Source organism: Lissotriton vulgaris, chromosome 2_1 (assembly GCF_964263255.1).
Source record: "Lissotriton vulgaris chromosome 2_1, aLisVul1.2, whole genome shotgun sequence".
Lineage (NCBI taxonomy): Eukaryota > Metazoa > Chordata > Amphibia > Caudata > Salamandridae > Lissotriton > Lissotriton vulgaris.
Window position 1 is genome coordinate 1,830,263,450 of NC_141687.1, and position 24,255 is coordinate 1,830,287,704.

General features: G+C 45.0%; 1 protein-coding gene and 1 pseudogene across 1 annotated transcript in view; one reads left to right on the plus strand and one right to left on the minus strand.

Annotated features, from left to right (window-relative positions):
• NOX5 (NADPH oxidase 5) overlaps window positions 1-22,918 on the minus strand; it is a 226,376-nt gene extending 203,458 nt beyond the window's left edge. Inside the window, exons 1-3 of the mRNA XM_086958956.1 lie at window positions 22,799-22,918; window positions 10,312-10,462; window positions 2,618-2,828 (exon numbers count right to left, since the gene is read on the minus strand). Coding sequence (XP_086815082.1) covers window positions 2,618-2,828; window positions 10,312-10,462; window positions 22,799-22,918 — 482 coding nt within the window. The remainder of the gene's footprint in view (window positions 1-2,617; window positions 2,829-10,311; window positions 10,463-22,798) is intronic.
• LOC147733350 (cyclin-dependent kinase 2-associated protein 2 pseudogene) lies at window positions 19,853-20,836 on the plus strand (annotated as a pseudogene).
• Window positions 22,919-24,255: the final 1,337 nt, after the last annotated feature.

Below are 24,255 nucleotides of genomic sequence, written 5' to 3' on the forward strand. Positions count from 1 at the left end.
TCACCGATCTGGTCTGGTGAAGAGCATCGAGGGACCCCGCGAGAAAAAGTTCCGTAAAAGTTTCTACGTTTGAACAAAGAAAATGTGACCGGGAGCAGCAACGAAAGCAAAGCCGCCTGCCTTCAACCGCGTGTCGGCCCGGATCCTGGGTTTGCCCCGCTGAAACGCTCCGGAGGTTGTACTTCCAGGAAGCTCATCACAAGGCTATCCGGCGAACCCTCACCAAATTCGGACTGGCTGAGAGCTTCGGGGGACCCTGGGAAGAAAATCTCCAAAAACGTTTCTAAGACCGAAGGTAAAAACTGTGACCTACCGCGAGTGGTCCTCGATGGAGCTCAGGGCTTCATCGTGGTCGGCCTGAAACTTTGACTTTGAGTTGGTCTATCGTGACCAGATATCCCAATAAGGTGCTATATGCTTCTAAGTGCTATATAATGCTAAATATTTGAAAATTCATATCTCCGGTTCCTTACATTGGATTTTTGTCGCTTTGGTGTCATTTTAAAGATAAAACTATTTCCTATTTTTATAAAGTAGTGTTGGATTTTTATTATGTGATGTGTCTTAATTATTTGCTGATTTGGTGTTTTTGAATGCTTTACATACCTGTCTTTGAAGTTAAGCCTGCCTGCTCGCAGCCAAGCTACCAAGGGCTGAGCATAGGAATAATTTTCGAAGACTGATGCTGAGTCCTATCATGTGTTAGTGGCCTTATTGCTAGTGGCAGACCTACATTTGCCCCTACCAATAATCCACTTTCCAACAGTGGAAAAATGTGAATGTTCATATTTGTCCCATTTTGTAAAGTAAGAAGCTCACGTCCTCAAACATCAACACCTGTGCCAGACTCTCTTCTGGCTTGCAATCATCGATGGCTTTATTCTCAGTGGTCTAAAGGTTTAAATGCTTCTATAACCTTATTATAATTAGCATTAGTAAGCACATGAAAAAAACATATAAAAAAGAAACGAGTGTTCAAAGGGAGAAAATGAAGCATCATACAGATATTCACGAGCTAAGTCTGAAACTACTTGTTTTTTCGCTTCTGAGTCTTAAAGCCTTTTTAATTAGATTACTATCTTATTTCTAACTTCCCCACTTAAATCTAATCGGGTGGGGGGGGGGTTGTCATTTCTCTGTGGAACGTAATGCTTTTCTTCCTCGTGATGGTCAAGTATTAGTAAAAGTCTGAAGCGTTTGTTTGAGCCGCAGTTGGACTTTCACTAAATGAGTCAAGGACAAGGGGTCTGTGATCTTTTTCTGCATGTTTCTGCAATGGTAAAGAGCCATTGGGCTTGCGGATTGGTAATTTTGTAATGTTGGGCTTACAGAAACCCAACCCCTCAAATACATTGCTCCAGAAAATGTACCTGAGCGTCTCCAATTCATCAGTCCAGAAGAACATTTCTGCTACCTTTGGCCACAATGCCTTTCCCAGCAACGACCCTGCTGACAAGAGGACGGAACACAGAATGTGTAGCTTTGAGGCTTCTGGGTCAATTTGCTTTTTCATGACATTATATATTTTCACTGAGACATCTCTATGTCAGCTTTTTTTTCAAGACACTCCTTAGTCTGCATTGGCCACCTCTTGCTTTCGAGGAGTAAAGCCTTTGTGAATCAGACTAGGCGTCTGGTGTTGTCAATGCATTTTAGACATTTTAGCTGTATGGAGTATTTCAAGAAATATTTTCCATATCTGGTGCTGCACAGAACCAAAAGATTTGAAATCGGTCCACATACCCTGGACATCCTATCCCATACATCATAATGATGTTGTCGCTGACTTTTCTGCTAGATACAGGCTTGCTGTTTGTGATTCATGGTTTGCTGCAAACTCTAAGATTCCACTCGTTGCAGCTTTAAAAAAGACAGAATACAAGGGACTTTTGTTGACGTTTAGGATATTTTAGAATGGTATATTGAAGGATAGTATCAAAAGAATGAAAATGCTGCAGGTGTTAGAAGAGTAAAGAAATGTGTTAAACGGTAAGTATCCATGACTTTTTCTTTACTGTAGAGTACCACAGTGAGTAATTATTATTAAAGTGCAACATTTTCAAAAGGGCATTAATATGTAGGATAAGTATGCATTCGATGGTGACAATAGTGACATCAGTGACTAAGAAATATATATGCAGCAGCATGTGTACAATGTCCTAGGATGCCTATTGCTGACGAAGCAAGAGTAGACACTAATCTAATTCTAGATTTCCTTACCTGCCTACAATATTTTTCAGCTGCAAGAGTGCAATTTAACACCATGGTCTTCTTATTGAAAGGAAGTCAAAATACACATAGTAATGAATTTGCAACAATTCCACTCTTCGTTAATTCCTACTCACAAGAGAGTTTGCTAAGTTTTGTTCACTGTATAAAGGTACAATTCTAGTCTCTGTGCAATTCTTTCAAATTCTTCTAAATGTACTTTAATCTTAGATCTTCCTGACTGTTAATGTTGCTCTCCGTGCATTGCTCAAGAACACTGGATGGTTAGTGATGCAGTTCTAGTTATAATGAAATGGAAAAGTAAAGCAAACACATTTGATTGCCTTCAGGGAGGGGAGGACCTTTCCACTATATTGGCAGGAGCTCAGACACAGTTTCCAGAACACACCTTATTGTCAGGTTCTCCATGACCTCTGGAAAATTCTCAAGCTCTTCCTTCAGTTCTTCGAAAGTGATGGAGCCACTGCAGTCTTTGTCAGCTGACTCAAAGAGGGCCAAGGTCAAGTCATCCAGCTTCTCTTCAGGCAACGAGATGGCACTTTCACTGAGACAAGACTTGATGACCGTGCGCAACTCATCCGGGTCAATGGAACCACTTCCTGCAAGGAAGAAAGCTTCAGTGGAGCTAAGCACAACAAGGTCAGAAACTTCAGTTTAAGCCAGAGACACACAGAAAATCACAGATCGCCTGGTCCTAAAGATAAACGAGCCCCTTCATGCTACTGTGTCAAGAAGCTGATGTGCAGTGTGCAGTTCAGGGTGTATTCTTTATTTTCATGACATTATCAAGTGACGACCAGCAAATTACATCTCTTTCACCCCGATCTGAAAGACTTGATTCAGCCAATGTTTCAATGATGGAGCCATGACTAAAGATCGCCCTTTATCTATCTGTCTTTATGTGGATTTTAGAATTTTAAATAATAATTAGTATGCTGGTATAGGATACTTTACAAAATGAAACTACGTTTGATGATGATAGTGCGGTTTATCATTGAACATCACAGTGGTCCTCATTCTATTTATGCCAAAATGATGAAAGGCTGAGCAGCCCTACTGAAGTATAGGCTTACGATTTTTAAATACAGTGTATTTATAGGGTATTTTTTCAACTTTTTTGTCTGGCAGTAAGCTCCAGATTTTTTTAGCCACCTAAGGCCTTCATAACAATTCCGCTCTTCCCGATCATGAATGAACCGGTCTTATCGCACCCGGTTTCTTGGGTGGAAACACAACCGCTAAAAACACCTTAGGCTTCGGCTACAGCAGCAGCTGGGACTCCATCCACTGCCCCCCCTCCCCCCCGCCCCCCACCTCCTTGTCTGGCAAAAGAGGATCATTGCTAGACATCTTCAATCACACTGCCAGATAGGAGAGTGATGCTCATTCTATTCAGGAGGAGTGTGGTAGATTGAGAAAGTGATTAGACTAAAAATGTGTTCTAGGTTGCCTAAATGCCAAACAATTTGCATTAAAGGTAACTAATGCCAAGATTAAAATAATGTGTGAACCAATAGGGGGAATATTGGATTTAAGGTTCTGTGAAAAGGTCAACTTGTTTCTTGTGCAGTGTTCTAAAATGAGTCAGAAGCAATTCTTCAGAATTAGTGGATATTGTCCCAATCTACCCTGAGTTGTTGTATATTAGTGATAAATGTTATTTATCCTAATAGTGCTGATAGTCAAATACGTTATGATAGTGGAGAAAGAGTTATCACGTTGGATTTTGTGAGCCCATATGACCCATTTTTCCAGATAAACGGGCCCCTTAGAGTGCCACGGAGCCACTTCTCAATATAGCAACAGTTCCTTCCTGGAGAAGGGTTGTGTATTCACCTACCCTCTCCCATGGACTCTGGAGGTGAGGACGTGTGCTGGACTCCCCAATTTCCTCTCCATCCCCTCCTGTATTTGTGGCTTCTGTGACCCACGTGTAATCTGACTGAAACCTGTGCCCTGGAATTCCTGGTGTGCCAATTAGAAACTCCTAAGGAGTGTTGAGTTACTGTGCTGATGGGGCTCATGGCCTACGAATTGCATTGACAGAGGCTCGCTGTTCCTGGGGCGTTCCTGTGTTTAAGATGGCAGCCGGATAAGACTGGCTTTGGCACATGGAAAAGAGTTGGGCCCGTGGCCCTGGTAGAGGACATGGGAAGAGAGACGGGACCCGGATCGGCATTACGGAGGAGACAAACGGACCCTACAGCATGAGTGGAGGACTGAACAAGCCCCATTGCCGCCAGGCACGGCTGTGCCCACGATGTAGGTGAGCTGCCGGTAGCCAGCCAGAACATACCAAAGCAAAACAACAGCAGAGGTCCGTGATGCTATTGTAGGAAGTGATTGAAAAGCCATAGACCTGGACTTGAGCCTAACCGTGAGGACAATGAGCACATGCATAAGGTAGGCCAATGGAGGCTAGGGTGGCTGGTCCAGCCCCCTCACCATAGATGGGACCCCCAGGTCAGTGTTAAAACCAGGGTCCTTTCCAATGAGAGGCACGTGGGTGACTCGGGGACCTCTATTTGCTTGTTGTTTGCCACCCTATTGCAGGCAGAGGTGAGACTGAGTCTGCAGTGGGAGTTGCCCTGGGAGGCATCCCCCTTGGTTTATCTGTAGCGACGCCAGGGTGATACACCCCCTGGACAGCATCAAAATCTAAGCCTTCCCTAAAAAGAGAAGAGCAGGTAGCTCAGAGGGCTGTTCTGAGATCCAGCTGACTTTAAGGTGCCATCCCCTAGCGGGTTTCACCTCCTAGCAGAAACTTCATCCAAGCTGGGGCCAACCTGGAGAATGCTTGGCATCCAGTGGCCCACTGTGTAATGTGATAAAGTGGTGGAAAGGTGCCCTGATTGTTGGGGCCCAGTAATATTGGGCAGCCTGGTGCACTGATCAGATGGCTTGGTGTTAGGGAAACCTCGCTCGGAGGACCGAGGACTGGACTCATTCTGATGTGGCAAAGTGTTTCGCCCATAGTTCCACAGGATGCATGAAATTGGTAGCCAGCTAGCTGCACACCGAAGCACTGCTAAGGAAAGCTTCCAGATCCAGTCTGACTCCTAGGGAATATTCTAAAGTGAGCAATTTGTAGTTCGAAGTAACAATCAGAAAGATCACATCATCTCACAAGCAGGTAGAAGGATTGATATTGCTATCTAATGCCCACAACTGAAGCCATTTCCTCTTATTCTGGGTTTTCATGGAAGACTTAGCACCAGTTAGCAGGACCTCGAGGTTCTCTGAGGATATTCCAACTCCTCAGGAACCACACACTGAATCTAAAGGTACCTGAAGAACGTTCTTTCCATAGACATGAGGTTCACTCTGTAGAGGCAGAGCTGGCCTCTTTGCAGAAAGGAATATCTGTCTGACTGAGTATCAAACCAACACAGCCAGGCCAGAGCAACAAGAACCGCACAGTTCACTGGACCCTCATTGATCTTCAGGACATCCGGTGAATTGGGGAGTGGGGGTGACATGCAGAAAGGCTGCTGTACACTCCAACATCAGACTGTGTTCTAGGGAACTGGGACCTCTCACCTACCGAAGAAGTGGAATGTTCATACTAGGAGCTGATGTGGATTGCAATGCCATCTATGAGATGGCCACCCCATGCCTCAAAGAGAAGCTCATGGGTGCCTGGTGAAGTAACATCCCTACCTCACTAAGAGGATGGGTCTCTTTAGGGATCTGTGACTTTATGCCAAGGGTAGCACACGGACGTACACCAAAAAACTGCTCCTTTACGTCAGGAACAGGAGTTATGCTGGTCAGATACTATAGCATAAGTTACTATGAAAAAACTTGGACAAAAACAGCACCTTGTAGACAAAAATTGGCATGACGCTGTTTGCTCAATTTCTGCAGATCTTTTGTAGATTTGAGTTCTAGTTGTCATGCCTCTTTGGTATTCACAGATCCAAAGTTGACAGGGGTAATGATAGGGCTAAGGATGAAGATGCTGTGCCTAAACTGTTCACGGTTTTATTTTCCATTTGGCAAAAAGTAAAACACTTTACCTCAACTTCTGGTACCTGATTCAGTGTCAAAGGCATTGCATTATTCAAAATGTAACCATCCATATGTGAAACCTGACAATTTTTCATATGTATCTAGTTAATTTTACACTTAGGGGGTTATTATGATGGCGGACGGACCTGCGTCCGTCCGCCACCCCAGAGGTGGAGGGACCGTCCGCAGGGGCAGCTGCGGTCCCTCCGGTCCATCCTGTATTTTTAACATTGTGGTGGGTGCTGCTTGAAGCAGCACCCGCCGCAATGCTAAAAATACATGCAGTGCATTTGCATGCACAAAGCTGCAGGCACTGCGCGGTGCCTGCCGCTATGTGCAAGCAAATGCAGGGGGGTACGATAGGTATGCCCCATGTGACCCCCCGCCCCCTGACACCCTGGGGGCCCGCAATGGGCCCCCAAACAGAAAAGACCACATGCTTTTCCACGGCGGAAAAGCATGTTTCCCCATGCATCCTAACCATATTAGAGCTTTTCCGCTGCGGGACCTTGGCGGAAAAGCTGCGGACGGTCTTCCTGACCCCCCTGCCATCCTAATCTGGCGGGGGGTCTTTTCTATCACCGCAGCGGTGAATCCGCATCCTCCGGGCCGGCGGTGGCTTCTGCCAGCCCGGAGGATGCAGATTCACCGCAATCCTAATCGGCCCCTTTGTTTGGAAACGGCATTGATTAACCAACTATTCTCATCCCGACAACGAGAAAGGGCAATGAAAAAACATGAAACATTTTTAGGTCTCGCCTAGACGTAAGCAAAGCGAAGCTTTGCTGTCTAGGGAGACAACTAATGTCGCCGCTTTCCAGGGAATGTGGACAGCAGACTGTGACGAGCCTGTCCTCCTGGAGATTGCAGCTCGTGAGCGCGCACGTTGCGTCGCCCTGCCTGCTATTCGCATTCACACAAAGGCTCCCGCACGCATGCGCACATACACACACTGCATACACACACACGCACCCCCCTTTAACAGACACACGCGCAGACAGACACACGCACGCACAGACACACTACAACAGACACACGCGCACACCCCACCCCCACTCACCCCTCCTCCTCCGCAACACACTCACCTGTTCTGGCGGTGCTCGGCGTGCCTCTCGGGCGGCGGTTGCGCTTTGCGGGGCACTCTCACCACATGAGAGCCCCGCCTTCTTCATGCGCCCGGCCGCTCTTCACCCGGTCCCCCATCTCGGGACCGGGACTCGATCAGGAGCCCTCGGGGCTCCTCGGACAGTCTCTTCTCTCTCGCGCCGCGATGGGGGCGGGACTTCCGGTTGGGGCCGCGCTGCGATTGGCCGGCTGGCCAACCGCTTCCGGGTCGCCGCAGGCAGCGCGGCGGCCCGGCGGGAACTTGAAGAAACTCGCAGTGACCGTGCACTTCTGAATGGAGCGGCCTATCTCTTCCTCAAAAAAGCAGCACTATAACAATAATAAAGCATGGCAGGGTAATCACATTAAACACTTCACAAGAAATGACACAGATACTTTAACTTATGTTTCTAACGGCCGGAAACCGAAAGCGAATTAAATAAATTACAAATGGAGGAAGGCCAAGTGCTCCGGCTGATTCAATTACAGCCCGAGCAGTAATTAAAACAATACTAATCGTAAATGCGCACTCTCTATGAGAATATCCCTTGTCCTGCTCTTCCGAAGAAAAGCAACGCTGTCTGGGGTTCTGATAAAAAGATATCCGCGACACACAAGACTTTGGAGTTGAAAATTGCGCGCGCAAGTGTTGAGGAGTGATAAATAATAAATAAAAAGGGTGCCGCGTTCAATGTGATTAATGCTGGAAGAGGGGAATCAGAGCTCTGGGATCTCGGCTGTAGTTTTTCCAGCTGGGTTTCTCCTCATGAAGGGCTGAAACAATATTTCATTTAGTGAAAACTTCCTGGTGCATATTCCGTCATTTAAGGGGCTCTATTAATCATTACCGCATTCCCTCGAGAAGGCTAAAACTGATCCGAGGGCTTAATTTCGAAAAAAGTGATTTTTTAGTACTTCATCTTGGACAGTGTTATCACTGGCCGCACATGAAAGCAGGCGGCCGATTGGGAAACTCTACAGCTAATTTCTTGGGTTGGTATCGGGAGGTTATGTAAAGTTCATCGTGGCAAACTGCCTGAAGTTGTAGTCGATGTTAAACTCAACAAATCTATATTTTATAGGACGCTAACACTTTAAATCCTTTGGATAAATGAATCTGGTGTCCAATCATGAAATTCATACTGCACAAAAGATGTTAGGTGACGTAATAGCATTCAGATGGTGTCTGTAACATACTGCAGAAGTTGTAGTCGATGTTAAACTCAACAAATCTATATTTTATAGGACGCTAACACTTTAAATCCTTTGGATAAATGAATCTCGTGTCCAATCATGAAATTCATACTGCACAAAAGATGTTAGGTGACGTAATAGCATTCAGATGGTGTCTGTAGCATACTGCATGCGCACATACACACACTGCATACACACACACACACGTACCCCCCCCCTTAAACAGACACACGCGCAGACAGACACACGCACGCACAGACACACTACAACAGACACACGAGCACACCCCACCCACACTCACCCCTCCTCTCCCTCAACACACTCACCTGTTCTGGCGGTGCGATGCATGCGAGTGCTTTAGAAGGTGAGAACACTAAACATAATGTTCACACAAGTTATTTACAAAAGTTTAAGCTATTGCCATTATAAATTAGAATCACTTTTAAGTATTAATTATTCAAAAGAAATAAAAGCCATTTTTTTTGTAATATCAACACATGTAAGTCACGTAAATACAAAACATGTTGCATTACTATAGGTGTCACATTTGTGAAAGTTATAACTATTGGCATTGTAAATGACAAAGCTATTAATTATGTTATTTTAAAAAAAACACATAAATTAAAAATTTGTCATTTACCATACCAATAGCTCCAACTTTCCTAAGGCGAGACCTATTGCATTGCAAATGCTTGTTTTTACAGTGTCTCCCAAAAAAATGTGAGACAATCAATCCGAAAGTCATGAAATTGGTGTGTTTACAGCAGGAACCACTGGCGACTACAATTGCACAACATCATGATCCCTCCCATTTTGGGTTATGTTGCTGCCTGTGCCCTACCTCTCGTATGCCTCTTTGGTGGAGATATGTTGAAAACGCATTATAATAATTAGGATTTGATTGGAATGCTTGAAATGATCCACGGGTCTCTAAGCCAGTGGAGATGGTGTGGTTATTATTCAACTCAGCGGTGGCTAGAAAAGTGACTAAGATATAGAGGAAATTAGGTTAGAATCCACTTCAGTTGGCGAAGAAGAAAATAACTGGTTTCAGTAACTCCACTTATCTGGGACTTTATGTTGAAATCATGGTTGACCATGACTGATTGACTTTCACTGAGTTGAAGATGACCTTCCTTACTTGACTTTGACATGGATGGAATGTTGAAGATCTGTGGTGATAGTGTGGAGGAGATGGTAGGATACAGAAGCATAACTTAAGTTTCAGAACCATTTCATTTCAACTATTCCTCCACTGCGCTGAGACATTAGAAACTTCTAGAAGAGCTCCAGCGGCCAGTTACACAAATGTAACCCTAGATTTTATTAAGGGACACACCTACGTCTTGAAATGTGACCCTAAGAGGGCACCATCACTGGGGGCTTTTGTAAGATATTCAGAAATTCTGCCAACTTCTTCAAGATCAGAGAAGAATGAATTGAATCACTTACCAGGAATTGCCCCTATAAGCACAGCAATACAATGCGTAAGTATGGAGCGTACTAGAGCCATTATCACTGTATCATTCCATGTGACAAACAGAGCTGTTCTGTATACTTATAAGGGTGAGACCTGGCTGGTTGGGCTGCCTGAGGATATCATGAGAACATACAACTTTTTAGAAAGCTTGAAATAGGACGGGAATACTGCAACAGAGGGATAGACGGAAAGGATAGGGGCATTTAGTAAATATTTCTTTAGAAGAATACAGACAGCAGAACCTTTGAGAAAATTATTAAATAGACACAAACATTTGGACTTCAGTCCCTTACCATCCACATCATAGACTTGGAAGAGGAAGTGAAGTTTGTCAGTTTCATTTCCATGTATAAGCAGGTTCAAAGATTTTAGCAGCTCATCCAGGCTAATGGCGCCACTGCCATCGGAGTCAAAGAGGGCAAAAAAACGCTCCGCAAAGAATGACTAGAGCATAAGTAGGAGACAAAGCACATGAGTTAAAGTTAAGATATAAAACCACAAGGATACAACACAGCGCGAGTGGAGAAGTTAGAAGAATGTAACAAGCCCTGGGAGAACCAGAGCATCGAAGATACATGAAGAAGATATAGCAAACATGTGAGTCACATGCATGGGAAGAGATAGAACTAACGTGTGATGAGTTTCGAATGAGCACCAGGAGAAGGCAGTAAGCATGTTGGAATCAGAAGGGTCTGTGTAAATGCATTACCAAGTTAAGTGTGACTTTATAGCTGTTAAGGGCCTTGTAGAGAACACAGAGGCCGGTATCCACATGTGATGCTGACATAAGTGATGTCACTGATAGTTAACTAGTGCTCAAGTCCTAGATGGTGTAAACCTGCTTCCCATGCATATGTTCACCAAAGCTGACTCAGTCTGTAATTGTGCACTCCATGGTTCTCCTAAGTTAATCAGTGATTAAGGAAGAAGGTGTGCCATTACAGCTGAAGCTGTCGACTTTGGAGCTGTGGAACCTGGTTTGAAACTCGGCGTTGGATTTAGGCGTCGACTTAACCGCCTGTGCTTCTGGGCAAATTACTTAATCTCTTTGGCCTCATTTAGGAAAAGTGTTGCATACTGTGGCAAAACAGCAATGCAACACTTTTCAGTGTGCCCTCCTTGTGACACCATGGACCTATTGTATGGCACTCCATGTCACAAGGATTGACAGATAAATCAAGAATCCTGACGTATCTGTTGGCGCAAAAATGACACATTGCTGGAGTGTGTCTGAAAACAGATGCAACTCCAGCAATGTGTACTTTAACATGGGGCAAGCCCCATGTGACTGGGCCTGTGTCAGTCTTTCGCCTGCTGCAAAATATGTTGCTGTGTGGCGCATATTTATCTGCGACGCAAGGGGCTCATAATTAAGCCCCTTTCTGCCTAAAAGTGAATGTGACCTTGTGTAATGTAAATGATGCTTATGTCAAGTACTCCAATACCTTCAAGTCGAGTATGCGGTATATAGAAATATAAAATCAGTGAGTAGCATTACAGGGCCCTCTACCCATGAATGCTGTTCTGTGTACAGTGACCAGCAGGGAGGCTGATCATTTTGTTTGTCCTATCTTACTTGTACTAGGGTGTTTGTGTGAGATTTCTTGCTGTCCTCCATGCCAGTTCAATGAGCTTTGCCGCTTATAGGAGGGCCTTCCTGCTTTCCCTCCCGGGCACAAAGCAGAGAGAGACGTAGTACTACTGGTGTGGGAGAGTGGTCAGCTATGCCCTTCGACAACCCAGTGGGGCTGAATGAATGGTTGTGGGGTAGAGACTCTGTGGTAATTTATTTCTCAATGCTAGTTGTGGTGTCAAATTCCTAAACCCGGCTTTCATTCATTTTCCTGTGGGGAGGGGCTTGTATTCTTTCCAGCATCTTTGACCCGCCTCTGGATGTTTGATCCTATCTCTGAACCTTACAATGGCCAAGGCAGAGCCGTGGTCTTTCCAGTGCTAGCCTCTGTGAATTGAGAATGGCGATAAAGATATTGAAGATTGTCCCGTCAGGTGAAAAAAATCGGAACAATTAACACCAGAAGATAATTCTGGTATCAACTTGCCATCACTGCACTATCTGCTACCAGAAATGACTGAGGACATTATTTTTCTCCAATTTCTAATGTTCTGAGATGTTAACATCAAGTGTACGAGCCATAAATTACCAAAAAGTGGCACAATTGACTAGATTTATACAAATTGATACTAATCCTTGAAATAATGAAACATTTATAATATCATTAAGTTTATGTGATAACCCTTAGAACCCAGGGGATAGGACCATACTAATCTCCTCCAAGTAACTCTCCAACTCCTCAGATACTAAACTTCACTGGATAAAACTTTTGGCAATAAAAAAGAATCTTTGTCTCAGAACCGGGCGATTCTTAAACACCCAACGTAGTATAAAAAGACATGATTAAGAAAAAGGGTATATGTAAATATAAAATCAGATTGCCCTCTTCCAGTCAAGAACAGATCTCATCCATAACTCCGTCTTTAAATTCTGTCGTCACAACTACAGAACTGACTCTCACAGCAAAACCGTATGCCCTAGAACAAGCTCTTTACATCAGTCATGTGAAGTTTTAGGGCAGATGGGCTTCGATTCCTTCACCTCTCAGCTAAACACAGGATTAGATTTATCTGAGGTCAACATTTCACTTCTGGCTCACACAACCGACCTAACATTTGAAAACAGTATTCCTGATGAAAAGTCGACTTTATATATTCCAAAATTAAATGTCATTCAGTCCACCGATATTGCTCATGCTGAATTCCAGACACATGACTATTCTACTGTGAATATACATTTTGCTAGAACCAGCTTTCAATCGGCTGCATTCTGTGGCATGATCCTGAACATACAGGGATAACTTTCAATATTATGGCATTGACATACAACTTACTCAATCGAGATTTCGTAGGTTCCATTCTCTCAGTACAGCACAGCTTAAGGCGACCGTTGACCCTGTTTTCAGGTAAGGTCGCTTCCCACGCCGCACAGCACCACCTGTGTCTCCGTGACTCTCAGCCCTGGTGCTACCGCTACTGTAAGTTTGCTGCCCCTCCTTGCTGTATTTTGTACCTGCTCTTGTAATTCTTAGCTATTTTTTGTCTAGTTGTCTAGTTTTTGTCTAAAGCTGTCCAATTGTTTTGCCTTATTCCTGTTCTGCGCTGTTATTATTTTATCGTTGTCGCCCTTGGCTTCTGTTTTCCCCGCCTGCTTGGTTCCCGCAGCTGCCTCCCCTGCTGCCCCGCCCCCCTGCTCGCCCATTTGCCGCCCCGCTCCCGCCTCCCAGCTGCTTCTCCCTCCCACCTCCCCTTATATGGCAGCCGCTGCATGTCCGCACGACTGTTGTGCCAAAGGCGTGCCAAAGGCAAGCCTGTCTGCTCCCATCCGTGTCTGGACCGTGCCCAACGTCACACCCCCTGGCCCCCACGAACGCCACAACGCCCGACACCACTACGATGCCAGCACCCTCCCCGCACTCAACACCGGACGACCACACACCTGTTTCCTGGCCAACCCAAGGACTCTTCTCCTGCTGGAGCTGCAGCTTCACCAGTATCTGTTCCACCAATCCACCCACCGAGAAAGGTCACATTGACCTCAGATACATCCTACTCAACACCCGCTCCGTCCGCAAGCACGCCATCAAACTCTGGGACCTACTCAACTCCACCTCCCCAGACGTCGCCTTTCTGACGGAGACCTAGATGAACCGCTCCTCGGCACCTGACATCACCATAGCCATCCCGGACAGCTACAAGATCACCCGCAGGGACCGCACCAACCGAACAGGAGGAGGAATCGCCATCATCCACGGGAACACCCTCAGAATCTCAACCAGCACCGATGACACCCTCAGCATCGCTGAACACCTGCGGCGTACCCCAAGGATCATCCTTCAGACCTAAATTGTTCAACATCTACACCTCTCGCCCACGTGGCCCCACTGCACGACCTCAACAACATCTCCTATGTCAATGACACCTAGCTGATCCTCTCCCTTACCAAGGCCCCCTCACTGACAAAACCAACCTACACAAAGGAATGCAAGCCGTCACCAAGCGGATGAAGAACAGCTGTCTGAAGCTGAACTCGGACAAGACCGAAGTCCTCATCCTCGGATCCACCCCCTCGGCTTGGGACGACTCCTGCTGGCCGACCGCACTAGGAGCAGCACCAACACCCACCGACCACACACGCAACCTAGGGTTCATCCTCGACGCAAAACTCTCCATGACCAAACAAGTCAACGCCGTCTAGTCCTCCTGCTTCAACACCCTCCACATGCTCCGCAAGATCTACAGGTGGATCCCCACCGAAACAAGAAGAACGGTCACCCAGGCCTTCGTCAGCAGCAGGTTAGACTACGGAAACGCCCTCTATGTAGGAACCTCGGCCAAACTCCTGAAACGACTACAACACATACAGAATGCCTATGCACACCTGATCCTCGACATCCCTCGACAAAGCCACATCACACCCCACCTGAGAGACCTGCACTGGCTTCCGGTCAACAAGAGGATCACCTTCAAGCTCCTCACCCACGCACACAAAGCACTCTACAACACCGGACCGACATACCTCAACAGACGAATCACCTTCTACATCCCGAACGGCCAACTCCGCTGACCTCGCCACCCTCCCCCGCATCCGAAGAACGACCACTGACGGCAGATTGTTTTCCCACCTCGCCGCCATAACCTGGAACACCCTGCCTATCTGCCTACGGCAGACTCAGGACCTACTTACCTTCAGGAGGCTACTCAAGACCAGGCTATTCGAGCAGTAGCAGCACTCCTCCCCTCAGCGCCTTGAGACCCTCACAGGTGAGTAGTTGGCTTTACAAATGTATTGATTGATATTTCTTCAAAGGTAACCTTTTGACAGTAGTCGCCACTCAAGACACAAGGTAAATATATTCCATTTCAAAAATATACTCAGATTGCAGATAAGTAAAAGCAGCCTAACAACAAGTTAATCTGCTAGACAAGAGTTATGGTTTGAATCACACACCTGACGCTGAATACAGCTTATTTCATAGAGCATCGAAGGCCTTCACAAACATAAAACAGGGGGCCAGATGTACGTCGTGATTTTGCATGCGCAAACGGGTTTGCAAACCTGTTTGCGCATGCAAAATCACTGTTGGCCATGTACAATTTCTAAATAGCGAGTTGCAAATAAATTGTGACTCGCTATTTAGGAATTGCGAGTCGCAATTAGGAAGGGGCGTTCCCTTCCTAATTGCGTCTTCAATGCAAGTTAGGCTAATCATAGCCTAACTGTCCCTCTGACCATGGATTAGCACGAGTTATATTCTCCCCCGGCAAAAGCGCGGAGATACCCTTTCGGGGGTCTATTCAGGCGCTATATAAGAATATAAATAAATAAATAAATAAATATGTGTGAATATTTTGTGACCGCAATTATGGTCGCAAAACACTTGAAAATTACCACCTTCTTCAAGAGGGTCCTCAGGGGACCCCTTCCACTTTGTGACTGTATCTAAAGATATTTTTGGGGACCACTGCCTGCCCTTAAAAAATTTAACAAAAAAGTTTCCTTTTTTTTAAAAAGCATCCCGTTTTCCCTTGAGGAAAACAGGCTGCATTTTTTTTAAGCTGCTTTATTAAAAAGCAGTCCCCGACATGGTGATCTGGTGAGCCCAGCAGGCCACCATCTCTGGGAGTGCTGGCATTCCCAATGAGCTCGCATATTGCGAGAGGCTCATTAATATTAATGAGCGTTGCAATTTGCGACCCCATTGGGAATTGCAAAACAGTGTAGTAACACTGTTGTACATTTCATTTAGCGCCTGACAATTTGGGATTTTACTGATTATAGCTCATTACAAGCCCACCACTATGTTTTGGGTGGCTCACGCAAAAGCTGATCTTGCGATTTTACTAGGCAAATGTATCAACTGGAAATGTATCCATATTAATAGCAATTTAAATACCCCAAAGGCAGTAAAAATAGACAATTCACTTAGTTAATCTAATGATCAGCTGTTGTTTCATGTATACTTTCTCCCAGGCAATTGTTTTGATTCCATTTTTAGCTATACCATGGCTGCAATTTTAAACATAATAAATATTCACCCCAAATTGCCTGCTCTATTGGTGGGCGAGTTTAATGCCACAATTCAATTGAAGTTAGCTTGACTCTAAACATTTCTTCTACTGTGAAATTAGAACGGAGAATATTTCCATCATAACTATTGTATATTAAAATGGGAAAATGATATATGTACAAATATGGCTCATTAATTAACTGTCTTTGCAGAGGTAAGTAAATCTGTCCGCCCTCGAAATCTAAGGATGTGTTAATGTAATTGGAAAATTCTCCAACATGATTCAAGCCCCATATGTTAAACAAGTTATTTCAACACACAAAATGCTATTACATGTTCCTTTCAGTCTCAGTGATGGGCAAGCTAGATAATTGTACGTCAGCCTTGGCAGAATATACACAATACTTTAACCAAGGGCAATATGTTGCAGTTTTGGTTTCATGTAATCACCATGACTGGCGCAGTTACTTTAAAAATGGTACTCTCTGTGGGAGAAAAGGTTTTGTGCAAACACTTCCAAGATTTACATAAGTTATATTTTAAAGATTCCATTCTTCTTTTGTGGACCAAATCTGCAGTAACAGAATTATGGTTTACTGAGGAAAACAATATTAAGCCTCTCAAGTCCAATAGACTATCCACGCCAGAATGTCCTGATGGCGTACTATTACAATATTGTAAGTCCTGAATAGACAAGGCTATTATTTCCCTCATTTAAGTATTGTGTTGAATTCTACCCATTCAATTTTCTTGGAGAGGTTCTCTAATTCTCCCTATTTACAAGAAGGAAAATAGAGACACTCGTCAGAATTATCATCCAATAGTCTTGCTTGACTATGCAGGGAAAGTACATGCAGAAATTCTATTAGATACCCTCTTGAACTGCGTGGAAAAAAAACAATGTTATTCGTTTTAAACAATCACTATTTTCAAAACTGGGGATCAATGACATTATATTACCTAATATGGTGAGAGAAAAATACAATCGTTATAAGAAAATTAACCCGTATGTGGCTATAACTGATCTTTCCTACGCATTTGATAGAGTAGATTGACCAACGTTTCGGTTCTAACTTCTAAAATGACACATTTAGCCAGTTATTTTAGCCATGTTGATTGAGCTTTACGGTGACATGTGTACTGCAGTCCTTCTGGGTATTTCTAATAAAAAACTCAATAAAGATATCTGTAAAGAACAGATTCAAAGAAGGGTGCATTCTGGCTCCCTCTTATTCTCATTATATATTGTGGATTTCCAACAACATCTAGACTCAATAGAATCTAACCATCCTTCTTTGAGGGCCCAAACATCAATTTACTAATTTATGCAGACAATATTGTTTTATTTTATCTCAAACCATAAAAAAATTAAACGACATTGGAAGATAGTTAGAAAATGTGTTTCTTGAAATGAACATCACCTAAAGCAAGAATATAGTTTTTAGGCATTCATCTAGATCTAGTTGTTACAATTGGAACATTAATAATCAGTTACTGGCAGTAGTGTCACATTACACTTATTTAGGGATTCAGATTCAAAACAATCCCTCTACTAAGGAACTTGCAAATGTCCAGGCAGCTAAAACCACAAGTCTTAGTAATGAGCTGCCTCAAAATGTTACCTCCTTACATAAGCAAAAAATTGACAAACTTCTAAAAGTCTATACTGCCAATTTCCTGGTATCTTACTTTAGGTCTCTGAATATTATAAAACTACTGCCTACCATTTCTTATCACGGGTTGAATGTTCACTTTGGAAACATTACCTGACGATTAGGTAAAATTACTCAGTTCAGCGCTAAAGTTAGATCTAGCTATGTTTGGCATATGTTTGGGGGTATGTCAGAAGGTTGAAAGATATGTAAGATGTAGCAGATCTAGGCGAAGGTTACAGGAAACAAATATCAATAGGCTACACACAGGGCACGACACATGACATGCTTTCTACACACATATGAGTGTTGGGGAAGGTTGTCAAGTCTAACCCTTTATGAAACCAACTTCACAGAATCCCAGAACACCAGATGAAGATCCCCTATCCTCATGGAGTCCCATATGCTCTCCCTGGTCCGCAGGAGTGGAATGGTAGCCACAGACAAGCCCTAGCTCCCACTTACCAAACTTGAGACTGCCGTGGGTGCAAAATGTGATGGCACAACAGAAGTCAACTTCCCTTACGTGGGGCTGAGCAACAACAGCTTGAAGCGACCCATCTTCTGTGCTCCCACTGAACAAGTATTATTTTAGTTATCTCACCTGGATTTTAGCCATCTTGGAACTGCATCTTTTGTCCTCAAAATGAGGAGCTGTGCATTTAGGATTGTTAAACTCCTTTATTGAGGCACATCACACCATGTCAAGGAAATACAAAGAAGCCCCTTTGGAAGGGCTGAAAGGGAAAACAGATCTTTGGAAACTCGCCGCCGCTTACATACAGAGAAAGCACGTATACAAACATACAAGCACAAATATGCAGGGACACATACCAACACATGTAATAACAAGTAACACACAAACCATAGTGCTGTTAGAGGAATCCAATGGTTATCCTATCTCACTATGTCATATGCAACAGTGGATGGAACAAAGAGGGGTCCAAAACAAGCTTGTACAAAAATTGCTCTTCCTCCTAATTATAAAATTAATTCTTGTGACTTAGTCATAGTACTCAACATAAACGTTTTGTAAAGAGATACATACAATCACGTAAATAGATGGCTGGCAGCACTCAAGAAACAGTCCCTGCGCCAAGGCTCCACTGCACGTTAACCTAAATATTGAGAGCACATGACTCAGTATCTATACATTCACAGGTTTCAGATGTGGGTCACGGTGTGTCCCTTGCATTAGCAATCTCACAGCCATCGATCTTGGGATAGTCTTGTAACCCTACACTCCCACAGAGCTTCCAGCATAGATAAATCACCACCTCTCAGGAAAATCTTATTCTGAGAACTACAATAGCAGCACAAAACTGTGTATATGGCAGATAGTGTGCTATGTAAATGAAGCATACCTTACCATAACAAACAACAAACAAGCATTTGCAATACAATAGGTCTCGCATTATAAAAGTATGAGCTTTTAGTATTGTAAATGGCAATGTTTTTTTTTATGCAGTAGTTAAGTTTTGTTTGTATAAAAATGAGCACCTTGAAGGAGTGAAGGATTTCAAACTAATAATAAAAGCATATACAGACAATAACTAACACACACAAAGGGGGAACGGTGCTGTCAGGAAACTGCAGGTAATTTATATACATGCCTTGCAGGGGCACCTTCAGGATGCTTTAACTTCAGTGCTCCCAGGCCCCACGCAGCTTTAGTGTGCTCATTAGGAGGTTATGCCTATTTCTTGGTGCATTTCCACAGAGCACTTTGGTATTTCCCCGCAGCCCTACAGGCCTGTATGCTGCCCCAGGTTGTCTCGTTTTAATTGTCTCACCTTGGCTGCCCCTCCCTCTGACCCAACCTCATTAGGGGAGCCCCCCACTTTATGACACCTCCAGCTTCACATAGGTCACTTATTTCTGGCTCTATCAGCCCTCATACCGGTCCCTCTCTCATCAAAACAGCCTTTCACGTGAGGATCAGAGCCGCTTGGTAGATTATGGCGGTGCTCCAAGCGCAAAGTTTATGATGTACCTCAGCCAGCTGGGCACTCAGCTGCTCCTCCCGCTGCGCAGTATTTGAACTCCTAAGAAGGCTTCAACTATAGGCGACTCGAGATGACTACTGCAGACGACCGAGTGCACGGGCGGTCCGTGTCTGTAACGGACGGGTGGTCACCGTAGAAGAAGGGGCAGAGGGACTCAAGTCAGCCTGCAACCAGAAACTCCGGTTTTATATCACTTCAACAAAGAATTCATTGGTTCCTCTGCTAATCCTCCAATCATAACAAAGCTCAACCCTGCCACCTGTCAGAAGGAAGCAATTCAAGATACCGACTGAGCACAACAGAAGAATAAATCAGTTTTTAACGTAATTCAGAATTGGCTCTCCTTTGGGGGGCATATTTATTTAATAGGACAGTCTATCACAGAAGCCAGGCTGGCGCTGGTGGCGACCTTCACCGGAGGGGGCGACTTGCCCCCCACGTTAATTGGGACTCTGGGGATGTCCTACAAGCCCATCGCCCCAGCACCGACCACAGCCAGCAGCACGACAGCCATGACGGGGAGCAGCAACAACTCTGGTCCTGGAACGCCTGTCCCACAAGTTTCCAGTGTGAGTGTGCCTTCACCGTCTGGGTGACTAGGTGGAACCTCTGCTCCGTTTCGACCACTCTTCAATGACTTCGGACCACCATCCATGGGGTACATGCAGGCGATGAAGCCACCTGGGTCTCAGGCCTCCCAGAGCACATACTCTGACCTGCTGTCTGTGATAGAGGAGATTGGCAAAGAAATCAGGCCAACATACGCCAGCAGCAAGAGTGCCATGGAGAGGCTAAAGCGAGGCATCATCCACGCCCGGGTGCTGGTATGTGAGTGTCTGGCTGAGACAGAACGCAATGCCCGCACGTAATATCCTCCATTTTGGATGTACTTTTTTGGATTCCCTGATGAATTTTCCCACAATCGGACACCCTGGAATTGGCAGCTTCTTTGTTTTACTTACAGAGCCCTCGCCAGAAACCCTTCTTCAGCCCTTACCTTCCCAATTGGAATTTTATTGTGACAAACCTGTTCTCCTCCACCCAATCTTGTATAACAGCTCACCCAGACCTTGAATCCGTCAGCCCTGTACTGCAGACGACGCAGTGGAACTTCAGAGCTTAAGGGCTGCTCGGCAGGGCCGTCCAGTAGCTGTCTGCACCCCGGCGCAATGATTAATTGAGTGCAGAGGCGGAAGGCAGGAAGCTCAGCTGACAGCACACGGGCCTGAGCCCGGTACAAATGGAACATCGCCGCCGGCCTGCGACCAGGAAGTGTGTGTGTGTGACTGTGGGGGGGGGAGGGGGTGTGTGTGTAGGTGCGGCGGCGACGGGGGGGGTGTGTGTGTGCCTGTGTATGCGTGTGGCTGTGTATGCATGTGGCTGTGCGCATGCGTGAATGTGGGTGTGCGTGCACGCAGTTAAATCCAGCCGAAGAGAAGCGCGTGGCACTTTCTTGTCCTTCATTCCCCCGAGTCAGCTAGCTAGAAGTCTCCACCTGGACGCATCCTTCGGATGCTAATTCCAGGCTCGACCTAAAGGAGTATACAGAGGAGAAAGAGCTAACACGAGTTAGGATGAGAGGTGTGAAGCACAGCAAATGCATGACAATCAATAGGTTCCAGACACAAAAAGCCAAAAAAGACACAAAAGGCTAAAAAAAAACCACAAAATATGTTGGCTTTGTAGGGTATAAATACACTGAGCATGTGTAAACCAATATACGTACGGCTTACTTCTTGGGATGTATTTATGTTTGGCATTACATATATAATGTGAATTCCAAGTATGGTTCTTCTTGTGTGGGACCTACATTTTAACAATAAATGATATGAGACAGTCACACCTAGCTGCTGTGCATCGAGCATGGGGGAAGATGGGTGTTAAGTAGAATATACATATCAATTTGTGACATTCTCAGCCACCTGGATAATAAGTAAGCATGGGTGGAAAATTTGTTGCGCTGGCGGAATTTGCGAATTTTTGGCAATTTTGCAATCCGTGAATCGCGCGATATTGCCCAAAAATCCACAATTCGCGAGTTGGCGGATTTTTTTTTCTTGTTCGCGCTTCAGAAATACAATCTTGCACACGCGGCATTGGCTTACCATGATTCTGCGTTCGCTGATGAGTTTTCCTCCCTGTTCGCGTGCGCTGCAAGATTTTGGTAGCTGGCCGAGCGACGCCTCGATCGCGAAGACGTCATTGCGACCCGAAATAGGAAATTGCGAACGCAAACACGTCATTGTGACCCGAAACAGGAAAAAGGCTTTGCGAGCAGGCTGGTTAAGTGGAAACAACATGTTTGCGACCGTTGCGACAGCATGCGCAAGTTCTCGTTCCCGAACTGGTAAAAAAATCTCGCAAACTCGCAAAAAAAACTAATTTTGCAAGCTTGCGGAATTTGGCAGATTTTTGCGAATCGCGATTACAAATTCGCGCAAATTCGCGTATCACGAATTCACAAATTCCGCCCATGCTTAATAATAAGTCAGTCTTTGGTATCTGCAGTTACCTGGCACATGTGAGTCAGTTTCCGATATGGGCTTTACCTGTGCACCAGCAAATAGGTTAAGTAGCTTAGATAGCTATTAAATCAAAGGGATAGCTCATACAGTTTGCTAATCCAAGGGCTGGAACAGACAGCTGGCAAGTCTGACAGTAGCAACTTGGAAAAATTAGTTCAGATATCTAGGCAAAGGGTAAGACACACTGAATACTCACACTGTATAGATTCCAGAAGCAGAGTTGTGTAAGTCACCTTTGGGCAGTAGGCTGAAATCTACCCAGGCATGATGCCCATAGGGTGTGAGTAAGTGCAACACATAGCCCAGCTAATAAATCTCACTAATCAACAGGCTGAGCCATGCTGCCTTAATACGCAGCATGAGCTGTATAGTGTACTGGCAAGCCATAAAGTAAGGGATGCAGCATAATGGAAACAGATGAGCTAACTACATAACACAAGTTTCCACAGTTTCCATCATACAAATGTCGTTTTACATAAAGTCACTGGCATTCTCCATATAAGCAATATCTTGCCTCTTTCACTTTAAGTGCAGATTTGAATTCTCCCAGACTGATTTCTTTGCCTTCGCCAGCGATGCTCTCAAACTGCTTGGTGACCCATTCCAGCCATTTGGTGTCATCGTCCAGGCTCATTGTGCTGGAAAGAGAAGAAAGATGATCTTAAGTTTAGGGTGTTGATCTGGATTTAGGTTAGATTTAAGTAATGGTTGTTGTTAAAGATCATATTACATTTAGGGTTAATATTATTGTAGGACATTCTTCTGATTGGGATGGGTGTTTCCTAATTGTCAATACAATTGAAATGCATTTTTCATCTTTGTAGGATTCTCGCAACCACAGCACTTTTTTTGCTTTCTCATTCCCTTATATATGGAAATAATACTTGTGTATACCCCTAGTACTCAAAATCCCTCATAACTGGACTCTTTATACAATGCATGAACATTGAATACATCTGCTCATAGTTCATAGTCCCATGAAACAACAGTCCATATTAGAGGATACCCTCACTTAGGGGGTCTTTAGTATGGTGGGCGGACTTTGTCCACCCGCCATACCCCAGGGAAACGGGACCACCCGCAATGCTTGCGGTAGTCCCGCACCTACAATTAGGATGCGCCCGCCACACTGGCGGGTGCATCCCACATTTGTAACATTGCGGCGCGCGGTGCTGAAAGCACCACCCGCCGCAATGCCAAAAAAGCAAGTTGTGCTTCAATGCACAACCTGACAGGCACCGCGCGGTGCCTGCCACGTTTTACATTGAAATGTAGGGGGTACCATAATGACCCCCCATGTGCACCCCTCAGTATCCCTGGGGGCCCGCTACGGGCCCCCAATGTCAAAGACCGTATGCCATGTCCCCGCATGCATACTAATATGGATGGCGGTGTCTACCAGACACCGCCACCATATTAACAGCTTTTCCGCCCGGTAGGCAATCGGGCGGATTGCCTACCGACGGAAAACCGGCGGACGGTCTTTCCGTCCGGCGGGGTCCCCCCGCCATAGTAATATGGCAGGGGAATTGGTATGCGGGCGGGCACAAATGTCGGGCAGATCCACCCGCATGCTAATGGGCTCCTTAGTGTTTGATATACTAAATCCGGAAGATCTGAAACTTTATAAAACATACTTTGTTACACAATATGAAGAGTAGGATGTGGCCATAACATCACCCTCTATTGGCCCACCTTATTACATGGTTTTACTGTGTGGTCCTGAAGAAGGTGGATTGTCATTACCTTTTACCCACCGAAACGTATGTTGACTGTCTTTTTAGAGATCCTAGTCCACAACATCACAATGGCAGAATTTGGAGATCTTTTACCGTTGTAACCTGAAGTGTATGTTCTATGTGGATATGATTGGCATGAGTGGTGTATATGAGAGGATGTGCTTGGTAGTGAAGTAGTGTGGCTCACTGGTTAGAGGCGGCAGACCCGAGAGCAGAGGACGGCCCGGGACCA